Source organism: Echinococcus granulosus (genome assembly GCF_000524195.1).
Source record: "Echinococcus granulosus chromosome Unknown EG_S00032, whole genome shotgun sequence".
Classification (NCBI taxonomy): Eukaryota; Metazoa; Platyhelminthes; class Cestoda; order Cyclophyllidea; family Taeniidae; genus Echinococcus; species Echinococcus granulosus.
This window is the reverse complement of record NW_020170412.1, coordinates 407,394-425,100: the sequence shown is the minus strand read 5'-3', so window position 1 is coordinate 425,100 and position 17,707 is coordinate 407,394. Positions and strand designations below refer to the sequence as shown.

General features: G+C 41.6%; 2 protein-coding genes across 2 annotated transcripts in view; both read right to left on the bottom strand. All coding sequences in view use genetic code 11, as the record gives it.

Annotated features, from left to right (window-relative positions):
• The window catches only part of EGR_04850 (hypothetical protein), a gene marked incomplete at both ends in the record, with an annotated part of 14,392 nt that extends 9,583 nt beyond the window's left edge, over positions 1 to 4,809 (bottom strand). Inside the window, one exon of the mRNA XM_024494099.1 lies at positions 4,773 to 4,809. Within this exon, the coding sequence (XP_024351488.1) occupies positions 4,773 to 4,809 (37 nt within the window). The remainder of the gene's footprint in view (positions 1 to 4,772) is intronic.
• A 6,663-nt stretch (positions 4,810 to 11,472) lies between these two features.
• Positions 11,473 to 14,857, bottom strand: EGR_04849 (hypothetical protein; the record flags this gene model as incomplete). Its single annotated transcript, XM_024494098.1, has 4 exons — positions 11,473 to 11,834; positions 12,755 to 12,811; positions 13,763 to 13,835; positions 14,780 to 14,857. 4 exons carry the CDS (start codon positions 14,855 to 14,857, stop codon positions 11,473 to 11,475), a joined length of 570 nt encoding a protein of 189 aa, XP_024351487.1.
• Between the last annotated feature and the right edge of the window lie 2,850 nt (positions 14,858 to 17,707).

Sequence of the window (17,707 nt, the reverse complement as noted above, 5' to 3'; positions counted from 1 at the left end):
GGAGGAGGAGGGGTTGGTCTCCTCAGAAGTTGTTTCATTTTAGCTTTTTGTTTCCAAAACAGGTTTGAATGATCGAGAAGAAAATAGGGGCCGCACGATTAGAAACGCACCATCCTAATCACACGCACTTGTAAAGAAACCGCTCTCTCGTATGTAGGAGGAGAGTTAAAAGGTGATCACTCTTCTTCCTGTAAATTATTTAGACACCACTGCGCCTATGATGTACCGCTCAAAGCAAGGCTTTTTATTTCCTACCACACTTGAAAATGTGCGCGCTATTTAGTTGCAAGCCTATGGGGTGTATTTTGACTTGATGACAAGCCAAGCGACACACTCTGTCAAAGCAAACGTATTTTTGTTATCGATAAGTCGGCCACTGATGTCTAAACCAAAAGGTGATGTATGTTTTCAAGTAGTGTTATTTTGATTAAAATAAACACCAACTCCCCGTCTCTGCGTGGCTTTACAGTCGCCGTCAAATTCTGGTACTAGACAGCTTCAGCGCTTTGATCATCGCAGGGGCTTTAAGCTGCCACGTTATGAGTGAATGCAGATAAAAAAACAAAGCATTGGAGGACCTTTAGGAGATCTGAAAAACAAAAACGTAAGTTTTAGTCGATTTTGGAATAAAGTCAGTGAGTCAGTGGCTTGTCGCCATTGCAATCACAAGTGATTTCTGGCAGGGCAATCACACAGGCCAAGTTACATGCGTCGTTGCTTTTGTTTATGTGTCAGAGACCGAGGAAGGAACCTAGCCTTTCCTTCGATTAGGTGTTTATAGATTTGTGCAAAACTAGCGAGAGAGAGAGCGTCGACACCGTCTTAGTGGGCAGAAGCACACCGTGGCCCCGCTCCTCGTTTGATCTCGTGCGTCTGCGCGCATACACCTTCACCCACAAGTCCGGCTGAAGCTAAACATAACTTTTAGGCTTAAAACTTATTGCCATGACTACAAGGTTGAGAAAAATTAAGTTGCGATGTCAGAAAAAATTCCGTCGTTAATCCATTGCCCGCTGAAATGACCCGGTTTTTCGCACCCTTTTCAGTTGATATATGGATTTACCTGGGACAAAAATATACCAACATACAACTAACAGATTTGAGTTGGTTGTCGTTGCAATCACCTTTACGGCCTCAGAACATTAATAAATTTGAAGATTGCTGGAAAATATGCTGAAAGAAATCTTATCCAATTGGTCAACCTGTTTAATGAGCTGTCTACTTAAATAATATGAGTAAACATTGAGGACCAGTAGGCAAAGCATCCCATTCGTGACTTAACCTATTTTAAAGAATCAAACTAAATTCAGAATAAGAAATCCAGTTTTGTGGATAACTTAAGAAACGGGTTTTTCAACCGAGCAGAAGAGCTGGAGGCAATGATCTTAGAAAAACCTGGCAAATCATTGTAACCAGCGAATGAATTGTGCCAACTGCCTTTAATCTAAGCCGGGTAACCGTTTCCTTAGCCGCGTGAAAGACCTGTGTGCTTGAATTGCTTCGGCCTGCGGGAAATCTACAAAATCGTTGTTTCTATTTTGGCACTGCGGTGAAGAGAAGAAGGATGCTCTTTGAGTTTTGTCCAATTTTTTTGCTAAGTTTCTACTACGTAAAGAATTTGTCTTCTGTATGCTGTGACTAGCAGTCTGGAATTAGAATTTTCGAATTCCCGATCGTCGTTTAGGCGGTAAGCTATTTTCAGAATAACGGCTGAGAATGTGCTACACACAACGAGGGTTTAAGGTCAAGGTTGCCAAATAAAGTTTTGAAGCAACCCAAATCGAGCCTGAGGACAAAAAGTCATGGCTCAGGCTAGTGACCATGACGGTGAGCACGATAACCTTGACGCCTTGGTTACCGACCACCGCGCCTCTGCTGTCCCCTCCTGCTTCCGTGAGGACTAAGTATTTTGTTGCCTTGGCATCTTCCTAAGCCGAACTACCCTCTCTTTCGAGGTCTGACATACCAATGATCCATGCTTTAGTTTTTTTGGCTGATGCCTTTGTGTATCTTCAATCTCTCTGCCTTATTTGACGCAACGAAATGTCAAACGTGAAACGACTGAAAAGGTGAGTTTCTGACGGGTAAATCTGATAAAAACCAGTTGTATTTATGTCAAAAGGGGCAGTAGAGGCAAAAAATCTGCTATTTGACATTTCAACCATCGGATTCTCAAAAGAAATTTGGTCATTTATCATAATTTGACAATGATCACGTGTCGTATGTATAGTCGTGAGGGCGGAGGGGGGGGAGTGAGATTACCTCAACTCGTAAATTCGCACGCTCTTCTCCAACGGAGATTTCATTCCTTCCTCCTTCATGAAATTTGAGTTTCCTGTAGAATCTGTCTACTGCAATCGCTACGTCTTTAGTCACTCCCAATCTTCCCCACAGCAACTCAGTTTGTCCTTTCTTGAAAACGGAGATTTAAACAGGCTTGTGGATTAGAGAAAAAGGACTTTGTTTGTAAGTTATGTAATCCCTTCTTAATCCAACACGGTATAACCTGAGATGCCGAAGCAATTATGTGTGAGCCCTCAGAACCGTGACTCAGCGCCAATTCTACTCGGCCCGTCAGGGCGAGGAGAGCCTGGGAGAGGCAATGCTTCAAGAGGAGCTCCTCCACTGCCACGTAGACAGTGCTTTAGTTCAATTATTTCCAAATCACAACAAACAGCACAGAAACCATCGATAGAGAGGACTCTGCCTACCCAACTTCTTATCCTTAGCCATTCCTTTCATTCATCGTTTCCATTATGCAAAAAACGGATACCAGTCCCCGCAAAACCCCATATGAAATCTCACTCCAGTGTAAAGGGCGTAAAGGAGGCATAGTTCTATTTTGGAGATTAATCCACATCACCGGAGGTCCGTCCCTCATGTCGGTGGTCCTTTTGATCTTCGCCAGAGATACATGCTTTGATAGAGGCCAGAGATTTTAAAAAGCAGTTAAACTAGCAAGTTGGGAGCTATTGAGCACATACAGAAGAGCCCTTAATTAGTTGGAATTTGGAATGGAGAAATTTGTGCCACCAGTAAGGAGGTGATACAAAAGCTGGGTATAAATGTTAATAAGTAGATGACAAGGTTGGGGACCAGTGACATCCAAGCTTATTTTAGACTAGGTAATTTAAATAGAATGCGTTTGCTGGAGTAACCAGTTCGGGTCTTTCTAAAGGAGGAAAGAAGACAATACTGGGACTGAAAATGTATTGCCGATGTACAGAAGGGCCGGGCGGTACTAACATGGCCCGGAGGCCATGCCACCCAACGGAAGTACAATGACGGAGGTCCAAGATTCACAAAACCATGACCTAGAGTTAAACAAATAATCAAAGAGTTACATAGCCTCCCTCGCCACCTCTTTTGAGCGTCGTCCTTGGCGTCCCTCTTGGCTAGCATCCCACTTCGGCTGTCAAACCGTAGTCGGTGTTGTGGGTAAGAGAACCACCCACGAACCAACCACATCAATCGTCAAATTTGGTGCAGCAGAGGAAGTATTTAACCACCACGTTAATGATTCCTCTTAACAATTCCTTTATATGTGGAACTTCTCCCTGTTTGGAAGCCTTATTTGGGGATGGCAGACTGTGCTGGCTATTAGGCATGTCCATCTCTAACCGTAAGAACACTGACTTAAAAGCCGGGACACTTAATGCGGAACTGGACTTAAAGAGTTTCGTGGGATATGTTACTACGTCTATTCCTTCTTTTCACCTTGTTCTCGCTTAATTTTGGGTTTTATCCAGCTAGTAGTGAAGTGGAGGAGACATCGCCTGTTCACTTGGTTGATATCTTCATCTTCCAGGTGGTTCATTGATAGTATAGCTTCAGTTGTTAATAGTGGGATAGTTGCTGAAGGCCGACGCCATTCTTAACCCTTGGCATATACCCTTCCACCGTCCTTTGGGATGGATGTGCTTTCACCTGCCACCAATGTGGCAACTCGAGTCTTCCTCGAAGTAGGAAGAAGAGGTAATACTAGGACAAAATATGTATTGCTGACGTACGGAAGGTTTGAGTGGCTGCAAGCATGGCTCTGAGGCCATAGTGCTGGGCAGATGTACAAAGGCAGAGTTTTAGGTGTCCGCGGAACCAAAACAAAGATTTAGGCAATGTATCCAACTAATACATTAGTTTAAAATGTAGTAGCATACTTAACGAATCACTTAAAGAAGAGGTAATTGCCAAATAACCTTTTCCTCTAAAGAATCATGAGATCGGCAAGAAATTCTTTCCCAAACTAATTTCGGTTTGGAGTTAAAAAGGTCATCTCACCTTCAGAAATCACGAAAGGCGTGCGTTATATAAGCTTTATATTTGAAATTAAATAGACTTATGAAGTCCTGTGTGAGAATTTTAGAGGATAAACTAAGCGGCAAAATAATGAAATTGGGAAGATTGCCCTTTCGGATCGACCAGAAAAGTGATTCAAATCATGGTTGACATTCTGAAAATCGGGAGCGAAGCAGCTTAAGGCTCTCAAAGAAGTGTAAAAACATTTTTCGTAAAAAATAATTAACCTTCGGTAAGAAGGAAGAATACTAATTATCTATTTATTTACAAACACAATGGGGAGTGCACAGCGTCTTAAACACCACAATGCTTGCGAAATTTGAAGGGGTAAAGTTCTTAGTAATTTGTCATTAATTTTGAAAGTTAAGAGTAGTAGAAGTTAGAGAAATATTATTAGTAACTTCTTCACAACTTTAAAGGTGTTTTTTTGAAGGCCTACCCCACTACTTTAAAAATGGACGGTCTATGTCACTTACTTCGAATTTGAGTAGCATTTATAGTTCTCAGTGTCATTCAATCACAAAACTAGGGAGGACACCAATTAAAAGCAGTTTAGCTCCTTCAATTTTTTAAGCAGCTTCCATATTTCAATTCCGTATCTCAGGCTTGAGAGGATAACCGAAAGACTGATTCTGAAGCAAACCGGTAGCCAAAATTCCAAGTAAAGACTTTGTTTACGCCTCTTAAAAACAGTCGTTCCATCTTCTCATAAAAATCCTCACCCAAATGTTCTCAGCATTGTAAATAGCATATCCGACGTCACACATATGTGACATGTAACCTATCATTTTTTGAGAATCAAATCTTTCGTCTCAAAAAGACCGACTGGGCTTTAAAAATACAATACAGCCACAGAATAATCTTATTTGAGGGAAATAAGGACATTTTTAACACTTTTTTAGTAATCTTAGGTAAGAGTTGCAGAGACTAGTCCGGTAAATGGTGAAGAAGACCACTCAAAGTGTTTCTAATTTTAGCCACTACACAGGAACATTTTTTAAGTCTTTTCAAACAGTCACCCTACACGAAGTTGTAAGGAGTGAGAAAGAAAAGTTATCTATAGACATTTTCCTTTTTTTAAGCCAAGCCACAAGACATTTGCGAAATGGCTCTTGAAGCGCCACCATAAACGAACCTCGAGGCTGCACAAAAGGAGGGAGCAGGCAAGTCTCGTCATAACTGTCGTCTCAGACTGCTAGTTTTAACCAAGAAGAGATGGTGGGAACAATTTTTAAAAGGCTGAAAGCATGCAATGCAACATTCTTACGGTGGGAAAAATGAGGAAGAAACGAAATTGCGGAGGTAGCAAAACCTGATGGTAACAATCAGGACAGATAAGAACCAATGAATTTCCATATGGAACATGTGTACGGTCATCCGATTCGCATATTTTTAAGTGGACTTGAAAAGTCCAACGCGATTAAAACGCTGAGGCTAAGCTTAGGCAAATTTTTTTGAAAAGTCGGGGATTTCAGTATTCAGTTCATGCCAGTGAGGAAGGCTGCGAGCGCCGTGTACCTGAATTTTAGTAGTCATTTGTGTCTTTTATTTGTCCAACTCTTCTTCCACAGCGTGAAGACGGAGAATTCGAGTAAGGTTTGATCATTAAAATTATGAAAAATTGGAATTCCATTCCTCCTACTTGTGATGCTACTATTTTGCCGCCACCTGCGTATCCCTGAAGGTGGGCAGAACGGGGAAGAGAGGTCCACGACCAAAAAGGTGGACGCAATTGCTGTAAACCTGTTTACGGCATGAGGCCTGAGAATTTGATGTCCAACCACCCTAAAAGAGGGAACTCGGTAACCCGGATAGACGGCTAATGGATACTAAAGTGGTAACAAAGTGGATGGAGCGCTGGAATTTGGGACAGAACACCAGCTTCACTCCTAGATGCTCTTTAAAGCCGCTTCCCCTCGCACAGGAAAAATTGGATGACTATTTCCATTTAAGAAGTCACAATACGTAAAATCTTTCTGGAATATGGGAGACATTTCCACTTTCATGTGCCTCGGTGCAAAAGGGATTAAGGGTGTGATCCTCACCCCCTCCTCGGAGCCAACATCAATCCGCCTGACTGGGATAGAAGGTGGAACAGAAAGAAATGGGAAAGTAATTAGCAGAATTATTTTTGCTTTAGTTGCTTTATGTGGCTGTTTGTCTCTCTTGATTAATTCTCCATGACGACGGTATAAAATCTACCCATACCGCGCACGGTAATAGGTTCCCAGGCATTCTGGGCACACATGTGGGGAATGAAGCTAGCTTGAGAGTTATCTCCATTGCCACTAGAAATAGTAGTAATAAGGAGGACATTCACTTGTCACACGTACTACGTTAATTATTTGTTTGACTCTTCGTTTTAGTTAAGCGAGCACTTAGAGCTCCGCCATCGGACTTCCGCTGGTCGGCTTGGCATTTGGGTCATGCTTGTAGCTCTTCTGTACGTCAGAAATGCATTTTCTGTCCTACTGATGTGACTTCTTTTGCCTTTGGGGAGGACTCGGGTCTCTTCATGGGTGTCAGAAGGCAGTAAACTCAAACCAAAGGGACAACTACCCAAATTTCCATACCTGAATGCCAAGCCTTAACTTGACGGAGGAAGGATATAGGCAGCAGATGGGAGAATCGGTGAGGATTCCTAACAGAAGGCTTGAAAATAACATCTACCTTCGGCAACTACTCAAGCCTTGTGGTCTGCACGAAAGCTATTTACAACTGATGGGACACTAGCCGCAAACCACGGAAAGATGTCAGTGATGTGAGTACACAGCACCTCCTCCACCTCTCTACTACTTAGAGGAAACCCATATGAACATGCAGATGGGCAACAATGAAGTGAGAATAAAGTAAAAAAGAGGAAGAGACGCCATTCCTTAGCCCCACGAAACTATTTTAAACCCCGTACCTTATTAAGTGACTCCGCTTTTGGGCCAGTGCTCTTACGATTAGCGGTAGAAACACGCGATGACTACCACATTCTATCCATTCCCCAAAACAGGTCTTAAGTAGGGCAGAACTGCAGATGTAGTAGAGCTACCATAAAAATAAGCGACCTTGAGCTTAGAGACCTTCTCAGGTGAATGCGATGCCTTTTGCGGTTGGTTTGTGGGTGCTTTCGTTCTTACAGCATCGACTACTTTGAGACGGTTGACGTAGGAGGTTTACCAAGGGGGGCGCCGAGAATGACGCCCAAATGAAGGGAGATGTTGGATGATACGTCGGTTGTTTGTTTATGTCTCGGTTTTGGTTACGCCGACATGACCTCTGGGCCAGGCCAGTAATCCCAGTCTCCCCACCCTCGACCCTTCTGCACGTCGTCAAATCATTTCTTGTCCCGGTATAATACCCTCTTTCCTCTTTAGGTATGAATAGGCGCGAAAATTACAAATCCTTTTCTGGTAAGCAAAACTGTTTAGACATTCAACCCTGTCTCCCACTAATTTTGTCACGCATATTACAGTGACGGTTTTTATCCTTTCCAACAATTTGTTCCTCCACGGAAGAAAAATTGCATAAACAGAAAAAAAATCAAAACCACATTTAGAGAGACTGTTGGATATTATTTCAGCATACCCCACTTTCCCTGTTGCATAACTGTCAAGGTTTAAGGCGTTTGGTGCGGACTAGGGTGGTATTCAAATGGTATATTCCATTCTATAAAAGTCCCAAAGGGTGTTAGCGGCAAACCCTTCACTTTTAAGGTATCACAAGTCCTAAATGTGAATCAGGGCGTTGCATGGGCATTTACCCTGTTCCAACGGCTTCCGATGCATGGTTGATTCTCACGTCTAGTGAGGCTAGCGGATGCATTAACCCACACCAGACTCCACCCAGCTCAGTAGTCTGTAATATGGAGGCAATTAAGCCACAGCAGCTACAACAGTATGTTTAAGACGCTAAGTTCTAGAGTTTTGGATTCTTTGTGCGATTATGCCTAACTCCAGCGAAGTCGTATTATGTGCTCCCGAAACCCCACATAGGCACGTGATTAGGCTACAGCAACAACAGCCTTGTTTCCGGTGAGAATTGTCAACAAGATGTCGCCTTATTGCCCACCACGTCTGGCGCTTCCGTCAGCGGAATAAGAAACTCCTGGTGTAAAGGGGCCGGGACCTAAAAAGGGGTGCGTTTGCCATGGATACTGTAAGAAAAAGAAAATAGTTTGATGGCGAAGGCTAATTTGTCCTAACAGCACCATAAACTGAGACAGTTTGTAGTAGCAGTGGACTCCTACAGGTATAATACACAGAGTAGGCACTAAAATTGTTGGCTTCACTACCTCGACTTGAAATTTGCAAGTTAGACTAGATTATGTCTGCGTCAGCGAGAGCATGAGAAATTCACCGTAGGTGGTTTCAAATCGGAGGAGAGTGGGGGGGGGGGAGGGGAAAAGGCTGAAAAAAATGTGGCCAGAAGCACCTGAAAACACACACAATAAGGCAGCGTAAAAACCGCTTCCTTTAAGAACAAAACCTCACTGAAAACTTAGTTTAAGAGGAATTTTTTTCTTCACAAATCTCGATTTTGAAATAGCGCGCTTGAAAAGACCTGACGAACAATTGAATTATCCAGTGCAAACTGACACCACAGCCAGCACGATAAAATACAATTTATGGCGTGAAAAAAAGAACAAAATTTACTCCCGGTAAGTTTGCTTACTTAAACGCCTGCCCGTAAGTTGCATTTAATGTTGCTTTTCCGTGCGTAAATGATGTAAAATTTTATGATTCCGTAAGGAGATGCAGGGACCAATCAAAGTCTCCCGATTATGTCGTGTAGATAAACGGCTTCCGTTTGAGGTAATCTACAAAAACACACAGATCATTACACTTGATACAGCATAATTATAACAGGGATCTAAATTCTAGGGGGGCACTTCTGGTGTTCTCTTTAAAAAATGTGGGTAGGATTCGTATTTGAAGGGGCACAAGTATCAGTTAAAACAAGCCAGTGCTAGTTTCGTTTTTTTTTTTCTAACGTATTGAATTAGGAAAAGTTCCTCCAATCCGAAAATAAAATTGAGTAAGGACTTGCTGCATAATTTACAAGTGAAGGACGCAAATGTGTCTCGTAGCCCATAAGCCGGATCAGTAATAATATTTATCAGAGAGCAAGAAGAGATACCGGGTTGTTTCTTGTATTGTCAATGGAATCGAGCAACGCAAAAATGTAGCATAACAAAATATAAAACTTAAAATTATTGGCCCGTGTTCAATAGGATTCCAAAGAGCAATTGAGTACCTTATTTCTGATGTTAATTACACAACCTCTCCTTTTTCGATTAAATAAAATTGCGTCGGAATATTATGTAATACGATAGTGGCTTATCCCTCGGGCCGCTACAATTATGCTCCAATTCTAACCAATGCCGAAAGGAGTCTTTTTCAAATAAGTTACTTGGCATTTTAAATGGTAAGGGTTTTAAAGACATCCTTTGTAAGATATTTTCAGTTGAAGTACCTCACAAGATCTAGTTCCAATTTGTTGATTACAAAAGCGGTAGGTAGTTTCTACTTTATTAGAAGACACGAAACCAGGACACTACTTGCTGCATACCTTTAGCGGGTAAGTGTACACTGGTTGTTCCAAGCTCATTGCTTCAAGCTTGACGAAGGCACAGCGATAAGGATCTGGCTCTGCAAACCAAGAACTGTGTATTCTAATTTTTTAATCAGAAAACTCAAAGTTATACCTGGTCAGTCGTAAAATGGCGACATAAATTGAGTTAGAGATTCGCAATTTCATTGAGGCGAAACTTACCACTGTACTAGACCAGGCAATAAATATTGACACGCACGAATAGACACCATCACAAATTCTGGATTTTATATCATTTTGAGCATAAAATCAGGAACGGAACTTGCAATGCCTAAGAACATTTTGACTTTGTTTTAAGTTACTTTAGAAGTCGCAGCTTAAGTTGCTAAATGTGGTATAGGCACCAGAGGATTCGTCTTCTGGCAAAAGCATAATAACATTAGAAGCCAAATAGCATTTTAAGGAATTGCTTGTATGCAATAATACGAATGTTGAAGTTTGTTTATTCTGAAGTAGAAGTAATATTAAAAAGACAGCACTTAGTTAGAACTTCTTGCAACCTACAAAACCTCATTCAGTTGTAGTCCAAATTAGCCATAATGGATGGAAAGTTAAGTTAAGTTCGATTACTCTTTTGTCTCACAGGCTCTATAAAATATCAAACGTTTCCTATTTAGAGCATGCAAAGCGTTTGTGTTAAACAAGCTTAAAGATCGCACATAATGTTACGATTTTTTACTTTTTTCATATTTTGCACTACTAATATTTACCATGATGGCTGCCGCTCATTTTAAACGGCCAAAATTCCACGGGAATCAATATGTACTTAAGTCTTAAATGTTTTCTTATTTATAAGTATCCTTAGGTAAAAAGTAAACTCTGCGCACTACCCCATTTTTGTAGAATATGCGTGGTTAAGAGGAAATTACAGCCGAATGCTGACTTTTTTACCTAAAATGCACTGATTATTAACATATACATTATATATGTATAATATAATATATATAATATATATGTTAATAATCAGTGCATTTTAGGTATATATATATTATACATATATATATTATTAACATTATTAACATATATATTAACATATTAACATATGTGTACACAAGACAATTAAAGAACCAAAACTGATATTTTAAATAGTGGCCAACGAAATTAATGGAGAATTTTTTACCACATGATGCTAAAATGGACTTCGGGCTACTAAGCAAAACGGATGTCCTCTTCCAGCGCGTGCGTAAAAGTCAGTGCCTTCTCAAAACGTTTAACTATTTCCGCTCTCCACGTGCTTTAAAGTGACACAGAGTTGGGCAACAAAAGGTCTACTGTGCATTTTCTCCCTAAATATAAGCTGGAGGTGGATGTAAAAATATGGTGTTTTATGTGAGAAGGATTATTTTGTGGAAGACGAGATGCGCGAAGTTTATGCCGGCAGTTTAAAGCCAGAAAGAAATAACCTATTTTCCTGCAGAAAGTGAGTAAGCGTAAACTGATTTTCTTTACTACTCTTAAAGTAGTATTCATGTCTAAATGTGTAAATTATTCTAGGTTGAACAGGATCACTTAGGGAGTGATTAAGTAAGCGGACACAAATTTACGTTCTTCTTTGGGGGAACGGCTTAGTCGTTTTTATGACATCAGGTAATGCACGAATCCATATTTCTTTTGCCATGGAATTCCTGAAGGCAGGAAAGACAGATAAAGCGAAGCAGTGGTGCAAACAATCAATCTTAGGATACAGTTTGATTCGCACTTTTCCCTATCTCTGCGAGCTGATTCCATATCTGTGCTTCTCTGCAAGTCATTGCCAAATCGTACTTCTGGATATACTTTTTGCAGTAATGTCATCAACACAATTTGTAGTTGTAAATAATTTACAAAAGCATGCAGAAAAGCACATGTGATCGGAGGAGAATTGCAGAGGCCATAGAACTGGGTTAAATAATCCGTATAAATAACCACAAGTGAATAAAATGTAGGATTTTGACAAACTGTGCTTTTTTAAGTCATTTTTGATCTCTCTATTTGTGCTCTACCGTTCATTGCACTTACCGTCCTGAAGTATGCAAATTTTTGGAGTCCAAAATTCCACGAACAAATCCAAATCATTTAAGCCAGTCAACTTAGCCCATTTGGGTCTCATTGTCTTATATTGTAGTAAGCTTTAGAAGGAGTATCTTTTTCACACCAAGTAGGTGGTAGTGCGCAGGCCGGATAAAATAAAAGATGAAGGAGTGGAGAAAAACGTTGCAACTATAATACGACTTCACTCTATTGGAATGCCAATGTTAATTTTGTGTACAACAAGGCACCTTCCGCTTCAAAAGGCAGCCATTTTAGGGCTGCCGCTCTTGGTAATTGTTCCTGCTTACCTTATCAAAAAAAAACGCCTTCTTTTCTATATCCGAGGAAAAAAGAATCGTCACCGCCCATAAGAGGTGCATTCATTAAGGACGCAGGCTATTGTAAAACCATAAGAACTAATTGTCTTCAGCCTAGAAATGTTTCTTATCCATTTTGCTGACCTAAGCTCAATCCAGTTATGTATTATAAACTGGCAGAGACAAAGCACGTTAGTGACGCTGGTGACAAACAAGTTGCGACCACAATGGACTTATGCAATGGATGTTGTGGCGCGAGACTTCCTTAAGGACAACAGGAGACATTATACTTGGGCGGAATAAATATTTTTAAACTACAAAGAGGCTTTGAGCCTACTGGGATGATCCAAAGGCTGAGCTGACGAAGCTCTCAAGCGGCTGATTACAAAAACCGAGGGTTAAGCACACAATTAGCGCATTACAACAACGACACGGTCATATGTTCGACCTCTCCAAAGTGGTATACGCACTCTCTGTGAATGGATGGACAGAAAGATTGCTCTTCTTTTTGATTGGTCGCCAGAGCTTACCATAATTTTTAGTAGAAAACAGGAATTTGGAATAAATGCAATTTATTTTAACAGAGTCTGGAAGGCTTTGCAATATACAAAATGGCTGGAACCAGGGTCTCAGGGGGAGGTTGACCTAATCAGGATGTTTTATTTTTGTAATATGATGCCATATGTTGGTAACTTTTAGATCAATTCGTTGGTAACTCGTCAATGATTACCTTAAAACTGAAGAACTCTGAATCTATCTCATCAAAAGCTGGTGGGGAAAGTGCGTTGCGCATTTGTAGTCTCGAGCTCAAGTGATAAGTTGAATCCGTCACATATGTGTGACGTCAGTAATAAACTTGTTAAAGTAGGTCGACTTCCGATTTTTAATTAATTCATACAAGTATTACAAGCTTTTCGCATAAAACATAAGTATTCCAAGCTTAGTGTTTGTAAATCGCCTATCAAGAGGATGGCTTAGTCCCAGTCCCTCAATCGTCTTTTCTCGGTTTTCAGTCTAACTTAATAACATGCAACAGTATGATACATTACCATGGGGCACACTACTTTACCCCAAGATTTTGTTTTTGTCTCAAGGAAACACAATAATCAGTTAGTCCTTCAAAAAAGGCGAACTTCGTTTTACCCGGAGTCTAATGGATGCATTATGCGGAGGCAGCTCTGCGACCTGCGCAGAAAAACACTGCGAACGCCCGTGTCCAGGAGTACTAATGTGCATTAATAAACTTCTTTATAAGGTACTAGAAAGTTGCTAAGCTCAACGATAAAGTGTAGGTTATGGGGAACTGCACTAACCTGATGTCAGATGAATAAATCGCCCGGGCAATATCGTAGCTGAACGGAGGTGGACAGGAGAGTGTGCCGCCTACACAGCAATCATTCTACCCCTCGTATTTGCTGGATACGGACAAATACTTATTTGCCGCTCGCGCACTTGTTTTGATGGTAATTTTACAACATCAAGGGAGGCTAGTTGCACATTCCTTTCTTGGCGGCACATCTCCATAACCTCCCACCCACTTCGGCGAGGACGGCGCCAACACATTTGTTGCCACATTTGAGATACTTCAAACCAAATTCTAGCACCACTTATCTTTTAATGCAAAACACTTCAGTTTTTAGTGTTTGAGACCCTTACTAAAAGGATTTTTCCACTTATCAGAACATATTAATAATTGACAGGCATGCCAGCGGCTATGGAACGAGGATGATGAGGATGAATGATAAGCTAGGGTGAATATTTTGAGCCTCCGATGCCAGAAGAAGCAGTAGAACAGCAACTCTCCTCAAGATGCTGATTTAAATTGTGATGTCTAACAGTCAAATGGTCCCTTTTATGGGCAGTTGTTCAGGTCTAAGGTGAGTACTTGCTTTAAGGAAACTCCAGTGGCTGCTTAAGCTGGAATAAAGTTTAGTCTCAAAGTGTTGTATTATCATTATTCACAGAAATTTATTCAGATTTCTGGATGTACCGAGGCTTCAGCACCGTGGCACAGTCAGTCATGAGTAAGATATCCTTAAGGTCAGCGGTGATCCGACAGGTTTGTCTGGACCCTCAAGACAATCGGCGGTCTTGCTATCTGGAAGACATAATAGACGGAACTCTCTTTCATCCAATCTTTGAGAAGTCTTTAGTGGATTCGACTTTCCACGTTCGATTCCAACGCTGTACTAGTACAGCGACTGATTGAAGGTAGCTAAGAGGAACTATTAGAAAGCCTCTTCCCTTTCATTAAAAAATCTTAATCACACAGCATCAGAAGGCTGATGGATCAGGGAAAGTAGAAAATGTATGCCTCTTCGCGACGACTTACCGGTGAATTGTTTCCACGGTAATATGGTGGGAGGAATAACTAATCAGAATTCCCGCCCCATCCCATTTGAGCCAAGATCCACACCCAGGGCTCCACTTTCTTCCTACTCTATTTTAAAAAATCCTCTTTGAATGAGCGTATGCACCTGTGCTACGCAGGCCAACCGCCCACCGAGTCTCCTCCGAATTAAAGCACAGTTGACACAACGGGCGAAAATCCTCACTTGTAAGTTCCAAAGAACAAAACGAATTTTAGAAGTAGTATCTGTATCCTCAATTCGTGTACTAACTTGGACAGACATTTTTAACTCATGGGCAAAAAAACTGTTCTGCTGGAGGTTGGAGTTGGGCCAGGGACATTGGCGGGTGGGCGGGTAAGGCGGAGAGAACGGCGCGCGCCAGTCCACCGACATCGAGCGTGCAGCTGTTTCGTCACGTGCTTGACTTCCCCACCAAAACCCAAACCACAAAAACACTTTTGCCGCCGTTATCAAAACCACTGCGTTGTTCAGGCCTTTGACTCCACTTCCACTTTCATGAGTATAAATTATTGGCAAGTCACAACATCTCATCTTCCATAAAAAATGCAAATGACTTTGTCTTGCTGACTCCCCACTCTTAAGAAATATAACTTCCTTTTTGGTTTGAAAGAGCGGTGCTCTCTTAAAATTTAAAGGTAGAAGTTAAAAAGGACTTGTGGGAAAAATATTTACACGACACTTGTTGACTCACCATGAGCGTAGGCTGCGCCTGTCTATAATGATGATCCGCCGGGAATGTTTTCCATAATCTTAGACTCCGAAGAGTGGGATTAATTCAAGTTTTCAAAGTCGACATATCACCATTTTTTGCTTTGTTGCTCTTCATTTTGGATTCAAGCGCGGTCAAGGCTCCTTGATTGTACTGCTGTTGGACGAGACGTACTCTGGACCACGCCAGTGGCCTCCCACTCACTTCCATTGTACATCGGCAAGGCAATTTCTGTTCCAGTATTATTACATCTTCCGATTATAGGGAAGACTCGGGGCGATACGTTGGTAACAGCGGAAAGCGGCGTCCATCTTAAAGGGCAACCGCCTTCGTTTCCATTACTGAATGCTAAACCTCATCGTGACGGAAGAAGGGCATAGTCTGCGGTTAGACAAATCCGTGCCGACCACCGACAGAGAAGTTAAAAATGATGTCAATCTTTGGCAGCTTACTTAAACCTGTGTTCTGCAAGAATGCTAATATCACCTTAAGGACACTATCTGTGGCCATGATCCATCTGGAGAGGTTCGTCACGGAGCTGTCTATGGTATCCGTATGGAGATGACAATTACGTGAACACTGGAAACCTCCTCCACCTCTCTGTTGGCTGGATAGAACCCAGGTAGATATGACTGGGCAATACCGAAACGCAAACAGGTGCAATAACAGGATCGCCACAAAACAATTTTAAACACTGTCCCTCATTAAATAACTCTGCTTTTGGGTCAGTGTGCTTACATCTAGCGATGGCGATACGTGATGACAACCACATTCTTTCTTTCCTTAACGTAGTTTCTAAAACAAGCAAAACCTCTGACTCAGTGGAACTGTCAAGAGAGGTCAGGAATATTGCAGCTCAATATCATCACATTTGCACGCAATTTTGATGACTGTTAGATACTGTCTTTCTTACTGTGTTATGAAGGCTAACGCAAAAAAATTGATTAAGAGGGGAGCTCAGTCTAGCACTGATAGGGCTAGGAGGCTATGGAATAGTCTGCTTGTTTGTTTAATTCCTTTTTTGACACCTAAGGGCTCCGCGATTGTACTTTCTCCAGGCGGCCTGACTTCCAGGCCAAGCCAGTAGCCTCTTCAGCCACTTTAATAGGTCAGAAATGTATATTTTGACCCCGTATTATGTATTTGTTTGTCTTCAGGGACGTTTTAGGGGGCTACACATTTTTTTTTTGCAAATATATTATTACGTATTCCTAACTTTCTTCAAAACAAAACTAGCATGAGATCTTATAAGTAGTATATTACTTATAGTCTTTTAAAACCAGATGTAAATTTAAGTTGTTTGCAGAAAAAGTGTGTGGATTAAATCCATAAACTTTAGCCACTCCTTAAATATTCTGCGTATCCTTATATTAAAGACAGCTTTCAAACGGTGATATGGTTAATGCTTCAAACGTCTCCAGTCTGTGTCTGAAATTTATCACCGCATAGTTCACAGCAGCCGGCGAGAGCTTATTCCATTGTGCACAAAAAAGGACCGCATTTAAACTGACAGAGGTGAAATTTTATTTGAGAGTGTTTTTCATCATTCCGAGTCTAGTGTTTACTGACTGTAATGGCTACCTCACAGGCGTGGAAGCCTCTGGCCTGCAAGGGCGCAAAACACAAACTGCTGTCGGTTCAACAGACATTTATGTGCGTTTTGGAATGCCTTTATGAAACACAAAACCGGTAGTTAGTTAACTGCATGAAAAAGGGGAAACCAAAAGTGTGCCCAATGGACAGGAAATGCACTTGACCGTGGGCAGGGTGTTGCCTGTTCGCGTCGGTGCTAAGCCTCACTGATGCCGCGCCAGTTTCGGAGCTAGACTTGCGCACCCATACGTGAAGCTATTCGTTGTTTTTTTTACCCCACAAAAACATCTCATCTAACAGACTGATTTTTTTTCTTTGCCTGATGCGAGATTTTAACCCCGCGCGATAGGTGGGAAATTTAGCCACCACGCTTTGTGTTGGTTGTTTTTGGCTTGGTGCAACGCCGTCAATTAAAAAAGTTGAGCTCCGCACGAGGAGTCGAGTTTAGTCCTCCAAAAATGCAATCAAAAGACTGTCTCCATCATCCGAGTCGCAATTTGCCCCACAAGTCAGTTGAGAAGACTTAAATAGCACATTTTTTTCTGGCGGCCTCTGGATAGGATTTGGCTGATTAAGCAGGTGGGTGTGGAGGGATAAGGTGGGATTTTATTTTCGCTGCTTGAGTAAGTAAGTTATCAGATTTAGGCGCTAAGGCTTGGCCGCATGCGCGTTCGACTAGTCGGCCACTCACGCAAGGCTGTAATTAAGTGTACTTTTTGGCAGGTAGCCCAAAAGAGTTCGTGGGATTTTCGCCCGTGTGCGCTGTAACTGGTAGGGACATCCAACCGTCTATCATTGGCACTCTTCTT